General features: G+C 38.4%; 1 protein-coding gene across 2 annotated transcripts in view; it reads left to right on the forward strand.

Annotated features, from left to right (window-relative positions):
• CENPE (centromere protein E) overlaps positions 1 to 17,094 on the forward strand; it is an 85,732-nt gene extending 68,638 nt beyond the window's left edge. For both annotated transcript variants that reach the window (XM_062199797.1, XM_062199798.1), the window contains 7 exons: positions 2,522 to 2,740; positions 4,900 to 5,085; positions 6,358 to 6,470; positions 8,131 to 8,228; positions 9,906 to 10,089; positions 11,621 to 11,907; positions 13,703 to 17,094. In XM_062199797.1, coding sequence (XP_062055781.1) covers positions 2,522 to 2,740; positions 4,900 to 5,085; positions 6,358 to 6,470; positions 8,131 to 8,228; positions 9,906 to 10,089; positions 11,621 to 11,907; positions 13,703 to 13,797 — 1,182 coding nt within the window. In that variant the 3' untranslated portion in view covers positions 13,798 to 17,094. The remainder of the gene's footprint in view (positions 1 to 2,521; positions 2,741 to 4,899; positions 5,086 to 6,357; positions 6,471 to 8,130; positions 8,229 to 9,905; positions 10,090 to 11,620; positions 11,908 to 13,702) is intronic.
• The last annotated feature ends 1,803 nt before the right edge of the window (positions 17,095 to 18,897 follow it).

Here is an 18,897-nt window from a genome sequence, read left to right on the forward strand (position 1 = left end):
CTATTGATAAGTAACCACTTGGCCCTGCCATATTTTCGTGAACGTTCCTATCATTTGCTTTGGATTTGTTTTGTATTTTCACTGGGAGGTTTTCTGTCTTCACATTCTTTCATGATGATGGCTTTCTTTCTGTGTTTCTGCGTATTGCACATCTGTAAGCATCTTTTGTAAGGCTGGACAAGTGGTGACAAACCTTTTTGATTTCTCCTTGTTACAGAAGGTCTTTATTTCACCTTCATTTATAAATGAGAGCTTTGTGGGGTAAAGTATTCTGCGTTGACAGTTTTCCTTTCTCTTAAGATTGGACTATATCTTGCCATAGTCTTCTAGCCTGTAGGGTTTCAGATGAGAAATCACCTGTGAGTCTAAGGTGACTGAGAAGGTAATCTGGCTTTCTTTCATGCACATTTTAAAATCCTTTCTTTATGCTTTCCTATGGAAAGTCTGATTACAGTGTGTTATGGTGAAGTTCTTTTCTGTTCATATCTGTTAGAGGTTCTGTGTTCTTCCTGTACTTGGACATTCCTTTCTTTCTCCAAGTTAGGGAAGTTTTCTGTAATTATTTCACTTAGCATGCCCACTAGCCCTTCTGTCTTTCCACACCTTCAGGCACTCCTAAGACCCAGATGGTGGGTTGTTTGATAGTATCCCACATATCTCCAACACTGTTGTTTAGTCTCCTAATTTCTTCTTGTTTTTGGTCTGACTGTAAAATTTCCATAGATTTAACTTCTAGCTCCAATATTCTTTCTTCTGCCTCACCCACTCTGTTGTTAAGGCTTTCTGCTGTATTTTTTATTTGATCTATTGAATTCTTCATTTCTAATATTTAATTTTGATTTCTCTTTAAGATCTCAAGTTCATGGGAAAAATTGTTATCCATATATAGTTTTCTTTAGTTTGTGGATTTGCTTCTGGTTGGATGCCTTTGAGTAATCTGATGATTATTTTTTTTAATTCCATTTCCAGCATTTCCTCAATCTTCATCTTCACATTCTAATATTGAAATGTTGTAGTGTTCCTTTGGGGGACTCATCATGTCTTACTTATTCTTTATTCTGGAATTTCTACATTTATTTTTAGGCATTGGTAAAAAATTTTTTGTCTGATGGCTTTTATCTTTCAACTGTGCTCTTGTTGCTTAGTGATACATCTATAGTACCAGTGAATACCAAGAGGTGTGTGGTAGATATGACCAGGGAGCTCTTTTCAGTACCAGGATGGCACAAGTATCCAGGGTAACACCCTAGTTGGGTGTGGTATCTCTCCTCTGATTAACTGGATGGAAAGGAATTGTCACCTCTGTTGGTGCGACCAACCCTTCTCCTCCAAGCTGAGGATGTCCAGGTGTTAGTCCCCAGTGTGCTTAACACTCATCCACACCGTTGTACAAACCACACATATGATCTGTGGAGTCCTTCCTGGGAGCACAGTTCCTTCTGCTATGAGCTGGTGCAGGTAACCAAGGAGCTCTGAGAGTGTGAGGAAGCTCTCTGTGGTTGCCTAGAACCCAGCCACACCCTGCCTCCTCTCATGCAGTCACAGTGTTTTCTCAGTCTCAGCTCCAGGGCTCTCAGGGTCGAGGAGTGCCAGCGGGACCACTCTACCCCACTAAATTGTCCTGTCTACAAGGAAACTAAGGTGTTCCCAGAGCAGTTGTCTGTGTGTGTTTCAGCCTGCTGGATCGAGTCCGGTCCTCTGAACCAGGTTCGATGTCAGTGGGGAACACGGCTTTTTCTCTCTGGTTATATCTGTGGTTTGCAGGCATGCAAAATACCCACCCACTGCAGACCCGCTTGCTTTCCAATTGTGCTGGGCATGTAGGGATGTCCCACAGGTGGCACTTCCCTTCCATGGGGATGGCTCCTCCTCCCCTCCCATTGCCGGTGGGTACAACTGGTGCAGTGGAGGCAGTCTCCTTCAGTATTTCCTGAACTGCTGTGGTTACCGTTTGGGTGGAGGGTGAACCAAACAATTGCTGAATGCATGCACAGGAGCTAGGGGCAGCCACTCCCTGCCTGTGTCCAAAAATGGCATTAGCCCTCCCACTGCTGGCTGCAGGTCTCTGTTGTAGCAGGGAGGGCAGGGGAGGGAATGAGACATGCTTCTTTATTTTTCCCCCATCTCTGGATGAGTGGTTGCCCTGCTGTCTTGGGGATCTGGCTATGACTCTAAAAGGTGCAATTCACTAAGCTCTCCCTCCCACTGTATCGGCAGAGGATCCAAGCTGTGTATCTGCTCCCCCTGCACAGGTCCAGGCCATTTCCACAGCCTTCGCAGGATCTCCCACTGCAGCTCCCTTGTAGCTTGACCCTGAGGGTGCACCCTCTCCACTCTTCCAACACCAGTCTCGCCCAGCATAAATCAGACTGCCCTGTTCCAATTCCACCATCTTGGAACCCCAGTGTTCACATTATTTTAAAGTGCTGTACTAGGATGTTCTAACTAACAAATTTCAGCATACACATTGTCTTACAATTATTCTTACCTTTTTATATAATTATGTTTTACTGTTCAATAGGCTGTAATAAATGAATCAACAGAGTTTGAAGAAAGAAGTGCTACCGTATCTAAACAGTGGGAACATGACCTGAAATCAATAAAGGAGAAAAATAAAAAACTGTTTAAAGACTACCAGACTTTGAAGGTCACCTTGGCATCTGACACCCATGTTAACCCTATTACACAAGACTATAAGAATCCTCATGTTACATCAAGAGCTACACGACTAAGCACAGAGGTATATAATTTCTTGTAAGGTGTTTTCTGATTTACAGCTTCCTCACAGAGTTCAGAGCAAAATTGTAGTATTGAATGTATTTAATAACCCATTGCTTTATTAACTGCCCTTACATGGGAATCTGTAACATGAGTGAATATGCTGCTTTATTTTATTAGCACACAAAAGGACTTAGTGGGGAACCCAAGAGTAAGTTGAAATTTATAATTTTTACCAATATAAATATAATGAAACATCAGCCATTGGATGAATAATTAACCACCAGTGGAAACTAGAAGATCACCAGTATACAGCTTTGTTCTGTTTTGATTTTCTGATCATTACAGAACGTAGTCAGCTGGTAGAGGTAAAAGAGAGAAAAGATGAAACCCATCTGTGAAATCAATAATTTAGAGCAGCAGATGAAATTCCATCTTCAGAGACCCAAGAAAGTCCTAACATAATAAAATATGTGCATCAATCCGAATAATCAGATAATCATGTGGAAATAAACAAGTACAGCAGTGAAACAGAATACAGGGTTCAGAAGATCAGCTGCTGAAGTATGAGAATTTAATATAAGAAAATAGTAACATCCAATCAGTGGGGCAAAATGGTTTACTTAATGCAGTATTTGAAACAGTCTAGCCATCTTGAGAAAAGTAATTCTTTATCGATTGATTGATTGATTGATTTGAAAGTCAGACTTACAGAGAGAGAGGGAGAGATGTGAGACCAACAAAGATCTTCCATCCACTTGTTCACTCCCCAGATGGCTGTGATTGCCCCAGCCAGAACCAGGACCTTCTTCCAGGTCTCCCAGATAGGTGGCAGGACCCAAGTACTTGGGCTACCTTCCACTGCTTTTCACAGTCCATCAACAGGGAGCTGCATCAAAAATGGGGCAGCTAGGAAATGAATCGTGTCCATATGGGATATATCTCAGCTGTTAAACGTAAATTCTAAATGAGAAACACAAACACACACACAAACCAGATTTTGGGGTGGGCATTTGGCATAGCGGTTAGCACACAGCATGGGATGCCCACAGATATCAGAGTGCCTGAGTTCAAGTCCCAGCTCTGTTCCCCATGCCTGCTTCCTGCTAGTACACACACCGGATGACAGCAGGTGATGGCTCGAGTAATTGGGTCCCTGCTACCAACATGGGAGACCTGGATTGAGCTCCCAGATCCTGGCTTCACCCTGTCTCAGCCCCAGCTGTTAGCACCATTTGTGGAGTAAACTAACAGATGAGTAGTCTGTCTCTCTCTCTCTCTCTCTCTCTCTCTCTCTCTCATTGCCTTTCAAATAAATTATTTTTAACAAAACAGACTTCACATAAAACTTTGAAGTGTATGTATATGTATGATCTTATACACATGAGAACATTCAGATATTTCAGTTTATCCTAAGTTAACTTATTTTGGGGGGAAAAAAGGAGTGGAAATGGCCCCAATGTTCATTTATAAATGACTGGTTAAATAATTTGTGCTACCTCATGAAATGAGATGCCATGTACCTATGAAAACAAAAAATGTGAAAGTCTGAATGTGTTGATAATGGATAGGTGTGGGAAAAATACTGTCCAGTTGTCTTTAACAAAAAGAACTGTGTATGATACTGTTACTGTTTTTATAAACTATGAAGAGGTATGCTTAGATACAAATAGAAATTTCTGAAAGAATACACTTGAAAAAGTAATGTAGTCACTGCTTCACAGTCAACTTAGGTTTGAGATTAGGATACTTACTCTTCATTGTATGCTTTTGAATTTTTTCCACTTATTTATATTTTTTAATTTCAAAGCCAATTAATAACACTGAAGGAAAAGATATGTCACATGCATTACTTCAGTTAACAAGTATGCTTTTCTTTAAGTAGAATTAATTTAAAATGTAAGCACCTGTTCAGTATGCTCAGCATTGTGCTGACCAGTAGATAAGGTAACCCCTGCTCTTTCCACCTATGCAGAAAAATTTATTTATTTTGTAAATTTTAATCCAAAAATTACCATAGTCTAAGTGAAAGAAATAACATATCTATAGATTGAATTCTTTTCTATCAATTTTTAATGTAACCTGTGAAAGATTAACTAAATAAGATAATCTGTCTCAGATTTCTGTACTGTACTTTTTTCCTCATGGTTGACCTAATGAATATGTGCTTTTTTTTTATAGAGAATTCAAGAGCTAGAAACTTCACTACGTGAAGCTAAAGAAAGTGCTATACATAAGGAAGGCAAAATTGTAAAGATGCAGAAAGAACTTGACATGACGAATGAAATAATAGCAAAACTTCAAGCCAAAGTTAATGAATCAAATAAATGCCTTGAAAAAACAAAAGAAATGGTTCAAATACTTCAGGTAACTTAAACTCATTTTATAAATAAAAGTATTTTTTAAAAAAAGAAAAAAAAAAAACCTGCTAAGAATAAACATAATTCGGTACTCTGTTTTTCCCTTTTATTACCTATCTGTGTCTGAAGTTCAAAAATCAAGCCTAAATATAAAAAAGTGATTTAGAAATGAATTGCTTGGACTATATTTTCATGCAAAATATTATTTTTATCATGCTAGAAAAGTACTTTTTCAAGACAAAAATGTTCTTTATAGTTTAAAATGCCCATTTCTTTAATTTAAAAAAAAGTGCTTCTTGCTTAAATATATAACACTGTTAGATTAAGTGCATTTTATTGTTTTCTTTTTCTATCTATGGTCTCCATTACCTGGTGCCTCTTGATGTTTTCTGGGCTAAATCTGACCTGTTTTGTTTGGAAAGAATAGTAGTTTAGGGGCCGGCGCCGTGGCTCACTTGGTTAATCCTCTGCCTGCGGCGCCGGCATCCCGTATGGGTGCCAGGTTCTGGTCCTGGTTGCTCCTCTTCCAGCCCAGCTCTCTGCTGTGGCTCAGGAAGGGAGTCTCCCGCATGGGAGACCAGGAGAGGCACCTGGCTACTGGCTTCGGGTCGGCACAGTGCACCATCCGTGGCAACCGTTTTGGGGGGGTGAACCAACAGAGGGAGGACCTTTCCTTCTGTCTCTCTCTCTCACTGTATTAACTCTGCCTATCAAATAAAAAATTTAAAAAAAGTTTATATTAAAAAAAAAGAATAGTAGTTTAAATGTTTTTCAATTTGCATGCCATTAGATCTACTTTCCACTCAAGAGAATGCACAATAGACATATTTTTATCAATGGGTTGTATCTTTCAGTAAAAAATATTTTCAATGTTTTCAATAATGCTTTGTAGTTCAAATTCAATTCTAGCTTTATGTTTACATTGAGGCTGCAACATATTCTTGTTTTGTTTTCCTGATTTTCCTTTTTCCACCATGTTACTATGTTCAACTTTTTTTTGTTTCATTTCATAAATATATTACTTTTTTAATTGGAAAAAAATGGTTTTAAGAAGTAAAAATCATGTCTCCAATTACGTATTAGCTTAAATGTACTTCAGATGTACTTCATATCAAATATCTAATTGTTATTATACCTTTCTGTTTTTCAAATATTTAGTATTTAGAGTTGTTTACATTTTTAAATATTCTTATCAAAGGTAAAGAAGGTAACTGTTCTTTATAATTGGAGAAATTGAAACTGCTCCAGTAATTTTTCCTTTTTTTTTTGAAAAATTTAGGATAAAGTTGCTTTAGGAGCTAAACCTTATAAAGAAGAAATTGAAGATCTCAAAACAAAGCTGGTGAAAATAGACCTAGAGAATGTGAAAAATGCCAAGGAATTTGAAAAAGAGTATGTTTTTTTTTAAGATTTATTTAATTTATTTGAAAGACAGAGTTACAGAGAGAGGTAGAGACAGAGAGAGAGGTCTTCCATCTACTGATTCACTCCCTAGATGGCCACAATGGCTAGAGCTGCGCTGATTCAAAACCAGGAGCCAGGAACTTACTCCATGTCCCCCACGCACGTGCAGGGGCCCAAGGAGTTGGGCAATCTTCTGCTGCTATCCAAGTCCACAGCAGAGAGCTGGATCAAAAGAGGAGCAGCGGGGACTAGAACCGGCGCCCATATGGGGTTGCCGGTGCTTCAGGCCAGGGCTTTAACCCACTGCACCACAGTGCTGGCCCCAAAAGAGTATGTCTTTTAATTGCATATGAATTTAATAGTTGAACTTTCCTTTCTAAACTAAGTTTCTTTGAATTAGTTAACTTTCTATACAATTCATGAAAATATTGTTTTTGCTTTAAAAAATACACCACATTACATATGTAAAATTCTAAAAAATACAGTTCTGACAAACAATATCTTTGCTTTTTTCTCAGTCATATACAAAAAAATTAAAATGGTCCATAATCAGTAAAAGCAGAAATTTATTTTAGAGGATTTGTTAAAATGTCTTCCATCTCCTAACTCTTCATTCTTGCTATAAATCTTAAATGACTATTTAATGACAAACTCTAATTCTGCCAGAAATGTAGGACTCCGTGAATCTTCATGCCAGTCAACTAGCCTTCCATTGCTAAGGCCTACTGGTTTCAGTAGAACTTATATCCATTGGGTCCTTGTCTATAAAAAGCAGTTTTGCTAACAGAGTCAGCAGAAACATTCATAATATTGAAAAAAGGCAAAAAATGTTTAACAGCTTCTCATTGCTCATTAGTACCTAAACCAACAATTCATAAAATGTCTCTTTCTACTGGATAACAGTGATCAGAATTTGACCCTTGACTCTCATCTTAGACCAGAGTTACAGTCAGGATTTAATTTCATGACAATGTGGAAATGAAACCACTTTCCTCTTTCATGGTCTGATAATTCTGTCTTCACTATGTTTCTAGAAGCCTGTAACTTTTATTGAGTACCTAATTAGTAGCTCTTAGACTTCCAGAAATTTTAGGAGAACATGATTCTCAGCCTTAATAAAATTGGAATGTCCCTGCAACCAAACAGAATATTTCCATTTGATGGCGTTATAGCCAGCAAGGGTATGAGACCAGAGAAATATTTTGAGGGCTCGTCGACTGTGGTTTATGGAGGTTGCATCAGTCTGTATGTAGTATGTTAAGGAATTCTTAACAGTAGTCCTATTTATTCTTCCATATAAAAGTAGTTGCTGGGGAGCAGGCATTTGGCACAGCATTAAGTTGCCACTTGGAACACCCAGATGTCAATCAGAAAGCTTCCTGTTGATGCACACTCCAGGAAACAGCAGATAACAGCTTGAATACTTGTGTTGCTGTCACCCACACCAGCCTAGATTGAGTTCTGGACTCCTGGCTCCTGGGTTTGGCCTGGCTGTTGTGGGCATTTGGGGAGTGAACCAACAGATGGAAGATCTCTGTATCTCTGTGTTTCTCTCTTTTTGCCTTTCAAATAAAATGAAAAATAAAATTTTTAAAAATAATACATTAGTTTCTGGACTTTTACATATTTTAATTATTGTTCTTGCTAGAATTAAGTCTACAAAAGCCACTGTAGAATATCAAAAAGAAGTTATAAGGGTATTGAGAGAAAATCTAAGAAGAAATCAACATGACCAAGATACCTCAAGTAAGTAGAAAATGCATATTTTCAGATCCTTTCCATTTTTCTTCTTAACACACAGACATTGAAGACCACTACTGATTGAGTATGAGTTGGATCAGATTTCCAAATATTTTGGATTTTGGAATATTCGCATAGGTTTCACCTGTTGAACATCCCCAATTTAAAGTGCTCCAAAATCCTAAACTTTTTGAGCACTATGTTGCTGCTCAAAAATTCCAGACTTTAGATTTCGAATTTGCATATAAGGGATGCTCAGCCTATATTACACATGTGATACTCAAGACTAAATCTAAGTTAACCACCGATCTGTTTTAGAATGAATTAATCGTGATTATATTTTGTAATATCTTTTTGTAGTGTACTATAATCTCAGTTATCTGTAATCCATTGTAGATTCTTGAATGATATGAATTTTACTTTTGTATCATCAGCTGTTTCCGTATTACAATGTTCACTATAAAAGAATGACTTAACTGTTATGATAGAAGTGCCCTTCCCAATAAAAATCAAACATGTGTTAATAGATGCAAAACCATATGCAACTAATAAATGATGATTGGTACACAGTAAAAATAAGTGAATGCTGACCCGTACTTGGGGCAACTTTATAATAAAATAACCACTGAACTAAAATGGACACTTTTCTAGACTGACTGTCCTCACTTACATGAGATCAAAGGTACAGCACCTGACCTTCTCATATATATATACTTGTTGTTAAGGATCAGAGCAAATTTGTGAAAGCACTTAGTTTGAAAATTCTAAATGCTAAGTAATACATAAGATGATGTTATGTGTATTGTTGTCCCATTCATTTATAAAATGTTAGACATAATGTTAAAGATGTTGCCTAGGACCTATTGTAGCTTGAACTTTGCAAGTGTCTTACAGCAGGATAATCACAGCTCCTAGCTGAAAAACTTAAAGGGATGAAAATACAAGCAAGGATTCTTTGTAACAGAAGAGTCAGGGTGCTACTCTTGATTTCTGGGTAACTTAAGGCACATGAATAATTACACCTGAATTCTAAATAAAATGGACATTGAGAATCTCTCCCCCACAAATGCCCTATCCCTGTTTTGTGAACTGTTGGTGATCCAATAGATGATTTTACTTTATAAGCATCTGACAGTTTTATGCAACTTTGCCTGCGTTTTGCAAAACGCAGTCTTTTATGTTGCTTTAATATATATATATATAGAGAGAGAGAGAGTGTGTGGATATGTGTACATTGGTATATGCTTTAGTATATTGTAAGGTATATTTAGTTAACAAGTATGTGTGCATTGCTTCTTGGCCTTCTGGCTAAGATCTAGTGTAACAAGTATGTGTTCAGTACTTAGGCTGAATGAAAGGGGGTTGACACATGATCTCTGTGTCATCGTGAGCGCCAGGTGAACACTGTGTGGAACTTAGATCAACAAAAGACAGCTCTAACAGGGAAAGGTTGTCGTCAAGCTGAAAGATATTGGTGAGCCAGATATGTGGGAGACATTTGGAACTGATGATTGAATAGGCAGGGGAAATGAGGCAGAAGACAGAAATCAAAGATGACTTCCAGGAAAATGGTGGTTGAGGTCTTCTGAGTTATAGTGCTTATTGTACTTAGTGGTGTTTCCATTATTTTGAACTTTGGAGCTAATTGAATTACCCCCGCATGCGTGTATTTGCCTCCCACAGTGATTTCAGAACATATTGATTCCCAGCCTTCAAATAAACCCTTAACCTGTGGGGGTGGCAGCGGCATTGTACAAAGCACAAAAGCGCTTATTTTGAAAAGTGAATATATAAGGCTCGAAAAGGAAATTTCTAAGTTAAAGCAGCAAAATGAACAGCTAATAAAGCAAAAGAATGAATTATTAAGGTAAAGATCTGCTCATTTATTATGCTTATGTCTGTATGTGGTGGGTTGGATACATGCACATATTTTTGCAAATGTCTTTTTGAAAAGAAATAAAAATAGGATAGCACCATTCCAAATGTTTGTTTTCTACCAACTGATATATTTTTAACTCAGCCAAAAAAAGAAAGTAAACAAAGACCTTTGAGTGGCAGCTGAAATACATTGCAAGTCCAGAAACACAGGTCAATGAGGTATACTCAGAGATCCCATGAAGCCCATTGTTGTAGCCTGTTTTTGAATTACAAACCAATCCTACAGATTTATGTAGTTTCTACCATCACGGATGATTAAAATCTTTGTGCCAAGAATTCTGCTAATGTAGTGAAAAGAAAATAGGTGTTAAGTAATTGTAGAAATAACTACTTTTTTATAGTAAATAAAAAATAAAAACAAATAAAATTGGAGTAAAACAAGACAAAAACAATACCCTAAGAGGACATTCTGAAAAGACTCAGTTATGAAAAAGGGCTCTAACCTTATCTAGGTGTTGGAGGTAGAGGGATGGTGATCAGGAAACTGCTAGCTAAGACTAGAGCTGACAAATGAATAGAAAAGTGGATGGAAAAAAAGAGGGAAGGCTTCTGGGCCATGGGGACGTAGCTATGCACAGGCTTTGAGTCAGCAAAAATAGCCAGCTGGTGGGCCTGAAAGGCATTCACTGTGGCCAGTGTGTAGGCAGTGAAACCAAGGTACAAGGTGGGATACCAGGGATAACTGGCTCCAGATTACACAGGCTCTGTGGGCATTCTGAGGAATCTGGGTGATATCCTAAATGTAATGGGAGGATTACCTCTACTTGAGGGTTTTATACTGGGGCCTCATTAGGCCATATGATGTCTTTACTGCTACAGTATTGTAGGAGAATCCAGTTTGGGAATCTGTGGTAGTCTAGGCAAACGATAATTTTAACACAAACTTAAGTGGTACCAGTAAGGAAATGAATTTGAGAGAGAGGTGTGAGATGGTTTTAGCACACTTGGAAGAGATGAAAACAAAGCAGGCCTGTAGGGTGCTTCCCAGATTTCTCTCTGGAGGAAATAGATAAATGCTTGTGGTGTTTCCTTGAAGCAGTGAGACTATAACGACTTAACCTAGAAAAGCAGTGTGATATTTCTCTTAAAATAACAGATCATTTCTCCAGAAGACCAATGTATCAAATTATTACAATAAAGTATCAACAGATAAACCACTCTGCATGGTACTACAAATTCAGATGTCCTACCTTGAACTTTGTTTTCAAGACTCCGTGCGTGATCATAAAATTTTACCCCTATTATTTGCTTTTTATAGGCCCATTGCATTTCCCAAACTATAGAATAGTCCAAACAGGAAGCATTAGGTTGAAATTAAGCGTCAATGTGATAAAGTAGTAAAAATGATCTTATGTATCTATTAAAACCACAATTTTTTTTCCTTGGGGTTTGAATGTGAATACATTTCAAGAATTTAACAGTCTTATGATCTCCTCTTTTTTTCCCCCCTTACATTTAAGCAACAATCATCATCTTAACAATGAGGTCAAAATTTGGAAGGAAAGAACGTTTAAGAGAGAGACTCATAAAGATGTGACTTGTGAAAATTCTCTGAAGTCTCCAAAAGTGATTGCAACAGACTGTAAAAGGAGACCAAATATACCTTCTCAATGCAAGGAGCGGAATTTACAAGATCCTGTGCCAAAAGAGTCACCAAAATCTTGGTTTTTTGATAACAGATCAAAGTCTTTACCATCACCTCATCCAGCTCGCTATTTTGATAACTCGGGTTTAGGCCTTTGCCCAGGTAGGTAATACTCGGAAATCAGGGGATGAGGATTGGAATTTACCTTTCATATGTGGTCCCAAAAGGCAAATGTAGACAAGAAATGCTTTAGCTGAGCAAGCCAAGGATACAGGTTTGCTTACTCAGCATTTTTAAGAAAGTCCATTTCTCAAAGGCATAGAACTGAGGGTCTGATCACTCTTTATCCCACGTGAAGTCTTCATTCTGCCCTTTAAACTCTTAGCTTTCCCCAAAGATAGCAGTCTTTTTAAGGAATAAAGATACTACCCTATAAACAAAACAACTTTGGCTAAAAAAAAAATTCTTACTAATTCAATAGGCTAGTATTTCTGATAACATATTCATTTTGTACAAGCCAGATCATAGAGTTGCATCATTTACTTCATTCATTCAGTCAGTAAAACTGTTTGAACCCCTATGATGTGTAGATATTAGACCCTGATGGTGTATTGATAAGCAGAAGCAGACATGGTCCTTGCCTTCCTAGAGCTTACCATCTAAAAAAGTGTCTGGATAATAATCAAGTGTAGATAGTCCCCAGTTAATGATGTGAAAGCATACTATGATAGCCATTCTGATAATCACTTTCAGTATAGTATTCAGCATGACACATGAGATATTCAACACTATTGTAAAATAGGCCTTGTTCAGTAGGGGTGAGTTAGGTATATTAAATACACTTTCAATTTAAGAGATCTTCAACTTAAGGTAGACTCATTGGAATTTGGAGGTGAAACCCCATTGTTAGTAAAGAAACATCTGTAGTAAAAATGAAACAATAAGCAAAATTGCAGCAGTGCAAGTAAACAATGAAAGGAAGATTATGAGGCTTAAAATAGGTATTTGCTTTAGGAATTTTAAGGAAGTCTTCCCTAAAATCTATAAGGGTTATGTGTGTTAGCTTACTGAAGAGGGGGAAGGAAAAGTACTTTGGACAGATGGAACACTTCAGCCTCCAAGTAGGAGGAACCATGGCCAGGGGAAGAATGGAGAGAGATGTGGTATTTCCTGAGCACACTGATAACAGGCTTGTGTGGGTGAAGTCAGTGAGACCAGAGACAAGAGTCAACATATGGGACTTTTGAAAAAGCGTTAGAGGAAGCCTTAGAAAGAGTTTAAGCAAGGGCCAGGGAACAAAGATACACGCAGACTGAAAGTGAAAATGGAAAAAGATATTCCAGGCTAACCGAAAGCAAAAAACAGCATGTGTAACCATCCTAATAGCAGACAAAATAGACTTTAACAAAAAAGCTTAAAAGAGATAAAGAAGGGTACTATATAAGGTTTAAGGGATCAATTAAAGAAGGAGATGTGGCTGTAATAAACATATATGCACCCATTACAGGGTACTTGGCTATTTAAAACAAATGTGAATTGATCTAAAGGGAGACATAGACTCCAGCACAATAGTAATAAGGGACTTCAGCATCCCATTTTCTTCAATGGACAGATCAGCTAGACAGAAGATCAACTGAAAACAGTTTTGAAAAACTGAAATAAGTTCATGTTTGATTCATTTTGACTCTCAAATAGATGAATCCCAAATAAAACTGTACTGCTTATACTGTTAATGTATAATACGGTTTTTCTAACAATTCAAACAGGGGATTAAAGTTCTCGAGCTCTGATGAGGTGACATACATATACCTTTTTAATGACCAAATGTAATGCAACTATGCTGTTGTTTTTCATTCCTTACATCTTTCCTGTTCCTTAACACCTTCCTCTTTCCAAATGTGTGTGGTTTTTGAATATTTTTAATAGCATTAATTTTGATTTTTATTTTCTTTCTCAGAGGAACAAACTGTGGGAACAGAGAATGTAGATCCTCAGCCGGCTCCCTGGCACACCTCCTCAGAGAAAGATGGGCCTGAGTGCAGAACTCAGTAGCAGACTCCTCTTCTGTCATTTCTCTGGGGTCTCAGCGTTTCTGGTTTGGAAATGACTTTATATGTCTATCCCTGGAAATGATGTCATAATCCAACTTAATTTTAGTTTTCACTTTACCACTAGTGTTTGGAGATGAAGGAACACAAAGTTAATGCTTCCAGTAATTTAGAGTGATGCTAGCAATACCTTCTTGCATGTGGAAATACTTTTAATAGTTGAATTGTTTTTATTTATTTATGTGTTTTATAAAGAATAAAATTATTGAAGGAAATTTTCAATCCTTCCACAGAGACATAAAATGTATACAATTTTATTAATGTAGTTATTCACATTTAATAACTGTAAATTGTTTCATGTTTTCTGGTAAGCCACCCACCCCATTCTCTATATAAGCACACTTGGCTGGTTTATCTGATGAGATCAGACACATTCAGGATGGTATGGCCATAGACAACTTGGTTGGTTTATTACAGACTTTGTTCTCCATGTATGTTACTCCCAGCTGCAAAAACCTCAGAGATTATTTATTCTACTCTTCCTTTTTGATGTGAGGAAACAGCACTACAATTTCTACCATTTTAAACCTGGAGACCACAGGTCTAAGACATCAGCTATCTAAGACATGTATATAGATGGGCTTCATGAGATCTGTGAAACTTCTGAAATATATGTGAAGTATTGTGTGTGGATTTATTCTTCTGGGATATTAGGGTCTAAGATTGCTTTGATCCTATTCTCAGAGGACTCTCTGACCCTATAAAAGTTTAAAAACTATGGTTTTTATTTTATATCAGATGATTTTTAAAAGCCACTTAAAATAGTAAATTGCATACAGTTACAGAACAGTTAGTGATTTCAAGATATCCTTGACTTTTAGAAGATTCATTCAAAGGGAGAAATTATAGATTTTATAAATCATTATTTTAGAGTATGTCCCAAAGAATTTTTTATGAGCACATCTTCACCTTTAAATCAAAAAGTGAGGCAGATTACATTCAGTGTAATATTGGCAACCTACAAAAGCTAAGAAACTGCAAAACCTGAAATGAAATCAAACTTAAATCTTTGGGGGAAAGCATTGTGGCATGGCAGCTTAATCCACTGCACTTGGGACACCCATATCCCATATCGAAGTCATGGAGTAAAGCTCAGGAAGGCTGATGATGAAAACCATTAATGAAAATAGAAGAGTGTTAAAAAGCAATAATGTGGACAGACAATACTAAAATTGATTTTAAAACTAAAATCAGACCAGAGAAGACAAAATATTCTGTTGACAAGCCTACAGTGTGTTAGTCAAGGGTTCCAGAGAAACAAACCAATAAGACAAGATAAACAAAGGGGATTTGTTAGAATTGGCTTACACAGTAATGGAGTCTGAGAAGTTCCACAACAGACCATTTGCAAGCTGGGAAACTATTAGTGTGTCTCAGTCCAAGTCCAAAAGCCTCAGAATCAGGGAAGTGTATGGTGTGACTCTCAGCCTGAGGCCATAAGCCTGTGAATCCATCAGGGTCCTAATCTGAGTTCTGAAGTCCTAGGGCCAGAGAACCTGGAGTTCCAATGTCCATGGGCAGAAGATGGGTATCCCAATGTCACAAGAGAGAACCCACCTTTTCTCTGCCCCCTTTGTTCTATTCATGCCTTCAACCAACCAGAACGTGTCAGCTCACATTGAATAATCTGAATCTTCCTTACCTCTGACCCCACTGCCACTTTCACAGACACACCCAGAAATAATGCCTTGCCATCTCTCTGGATGTATCTTAATCCAGTCGTTGACACCTGAAACTACAAATTGCAAACATTTTCTTGAGATCCTGTCAGGATTATATTCAAGAAAGTTTTGAGAGCCTGCCATTCATTCTGTATCTACTTTGTGCCAAATACTGTTTCAGGCACTGAAAGGTACTAACAATATGGGATTCAAATTATGGATGGGGAAGCAAGCAAATAGCTACTATGCGTTTTATATGAGTTATTCACAGTGTAAGGGCATGAAGACGTGGCCCCTACCCTGGAAGACATTTAATCTGGTAGCAATACAAAAGAGTAAGCAAAGATTTGCAACACCAGAAGACTCGGCCTCTTCTAGAAGAAGCATCATTGCTGAAGATCACTGAAGAATGCTACATCAACATTTTTGAAAAGAAGAAATACAAATGGTTAACAAACATGAAAAACTTCCTCAGTGTCCTAGTATCAGTATCAGAGAAATGCAAATCAAAGCCCCAATGAGGTTACTGTCACGTTCCAGTTAGAATGGCTATTATCAAAAGAAAATAACAAATGTTGGTGAGGTTGCAGAAAAAAGGGAACCATTGTACACTGTTAGTGGGAATGCAAATTAGTACATCATTATAGAAAACAGTATGGAGATTAATCAAAAAACTAAAAGTATACCTACCACTTGACCCAGCTCCCCCACTTCTGGGAATAGATTCTAAAGAAATGAAACCAGTATATGAAAGAAATACCTGCACTCCCTTATCTGTAGCAGTCCAATTTACAGTGGTGAAAATGTGGAATACCAAGATGTCAATGAATCAATGAATGAATAAAGAAAATGTGACATATATACATAATGGAATATTGCCTAGGCATAAAAAAGAATGAAGTCCCTGACATTTGCAACAAAATGGATGGAATTAAAGATCATTATTCTGAGTGAAATAAGAAAGACACAGATATAGCACATTTTCTCTCATATATGGATGTTGATATGTATAATAAATATATACATAATAAAACTGAGTGCCATATTGTTAAGTATATTTATAAATGTTATCTTTCATTGATTTATAACCCTTATATAATAATATTCCTTTCTTCCCTCATAATCTGCCATGAACCACATGTGATGTGATATTAATATGTCCACCCCTGATTTCAGAAATAAAGTAGACACCATTGTTTGGTTGGTGCAGCAGTTAAGTCACCACTAGGGTTGCCCACATTCCATATTACAGTGCCTAGTTCAAGTTCCAGGTCCTGTACTTCCAATCCGATTTCTGGCTAATGTGCATCGTAGAAGACAGCAGGTGATGGCTCAAGTCCTTGGATCCATGCCAGTCGTGTGAGACCTGGATTTATTTCTGTGCTCCTGACTTTGAGCTGGACCAGTCCTGGCTGTTGCAGTCATTTGAGGAGTGACCCAATGGATGGAAGATCTCTGCCTCTGTCTCTCTGCCTTTCAAATAAAATGGGAAAAATAAACAATACAAATAAAAAATGTATGTATAGGAATAATGTTTTGCTATCAAGTAAATGTGGTAAAATGTTAAAAATTATTAAATCTGTGTGTTTATTGGACTCTGCACTTCCCTGTATTATTTGAAATATTTTTTAAAGGGGAAAAAGAAGGAATATTGGAGCTAACCTCCATGAGAGAACTCTCGATATTCACAGAAGTCTGTTCCAAACACCTCAAAAGTCAAAGGAAGGCTGGTGCTAATAAATCAAGGAGTGCATGGGGGAATTAGTCCCAATGGTAGAAGCTGCGGCGGCAAAGGCAAGGGCAATCTTAGTGCAGACCTTTTGTGAACACATGCAGAAACTGTCATGCTTTGTAAAAAGTGTTGTAAAGCAGTTTCTACCATCCATTATAACGGAATTTCTTTGACAAAGTCTTCCATAATAATCGCTACCATCGCAGCATACATTGTGCTATGGGGTCACAAGCGGAGTCCTTCCTCCTCAAGGCAACCCCAGGTAGGTGCACTCCCTCTTCCTCTTACAGGTGGAGAAATCTGAGAAGTTTAGAGAGCTAAGTGACTAGCTTAGCTAACTAGTGAGAGAGAGATGTGGGAATTGCCCTTATCTCACTCCGTCTCTGTAACCATCAGGAATCCAAGTAACAAAAAAACTGAAAGCAACAGCCTGCAGAAACTTACCTGCCGCACACAGGAAGTCCAGAGGAGCTTGTCAAGAGCTCTTGCCTTGAGGGTGTCTTCAACCAGCTCTTGCTCTGTCCTTGTTGTGTCCTCTCACCTCAGACCAAACTCTCAAAGTGGCTTCACAGGCCCAAGGCTTCCATCCACTTTCCATCGGGAAAGGGAGAGCTAAAGCCAAATGCCTTTCAGAGAGACTGCACCTTTCTGTTGGGGATGGAAGCCGTGCTCAGGAAACAGCCTCCCTTTCACTGGCCAGGTCTGTAGGACTTGCCATCTCTAAAGGAGGCTGGGAATCTGAGTTCTGTTCTCTAGACATTATCACATAAAGGGCACGAGGAAAGTGAACTGGATGGGTATTGAGTAAACCAGTTAACATTGACAAACAGCCTTCACAATCACTCAACGGAAGCAGGAATTGTTAGTCCTGTCCAGAGAGGACTCACGGATCCTCATGGCCTTCCTTGTTCTCTTCAACGGGACCTGGCTTTTGGCCATTCTCCAACATGCTCTCCTCTTTCAAGCCTCCTGGAGCCTACTTCCTGTCACTAAATGGGTACTACTGTTAGGACAGACTGAGCATGAGAAAACAGCCACCAACACCATACCTTCAACACAGGAGGATTTTCATTTCCCTGCTTCCAAGCAATCTAGGTCCACAGCCTGAAAAGCTCCTGAAACTTTAACGACCTGGATTGTTCCTTCAGTTTTATTGCTCTAGTGTACCCCACATCAAGTGCCCAGCTCATTCAGTCAACCACCTCAGAAGCAATGATCCCCACACCCCAGGGAAGCTGTAAGGTGCTGTTCCAATTTTTAAAGATTTATTTAGTGACAGAGAAAACAGTGTCAGCCTTCCATCTACTGAATCACTACCCAAAAGCCCGGCACCAACCCAGGGGCCAGGAACTCCCTCTGAATCTCCCATGTGGGCGGCAGACACCCAACTACTCACCTGCTGCTTCCCAGGCACATCGGGAGTACCACTGGACTGGAAAGGTGGAGTAGCTGAGACTGAGACCCGAATCCTGCACTCCAGTATGGTGCTTAACCTGCACCACAGCCCAGCACCTGCTTTTCTACTTTGAACCTTCGGCTGAGAGTCAACAGTTCTATGCAGATTCCGCTAGGTGGCAGTGTGTATACAAAGAAAGTGCACAAACTGTCGGATCGCCTTTTAAAAACCAAGCGAAACTGAACTCTCAAGTAC

This window comes from Lepus europaeus, chromosome 8, assembly GCF_033115175.1.
Source record: "Lepus europaeus isolate LE1 chromosome 8, mLepTim1.pri, whole genome shotgun sequence".
NCBI classification, from domain to species: Eukaryota; Metazoa; Chordata; class Mammalia; order Lagomorpha; family Leporidae; genus Lepus; species Lepus europaeus.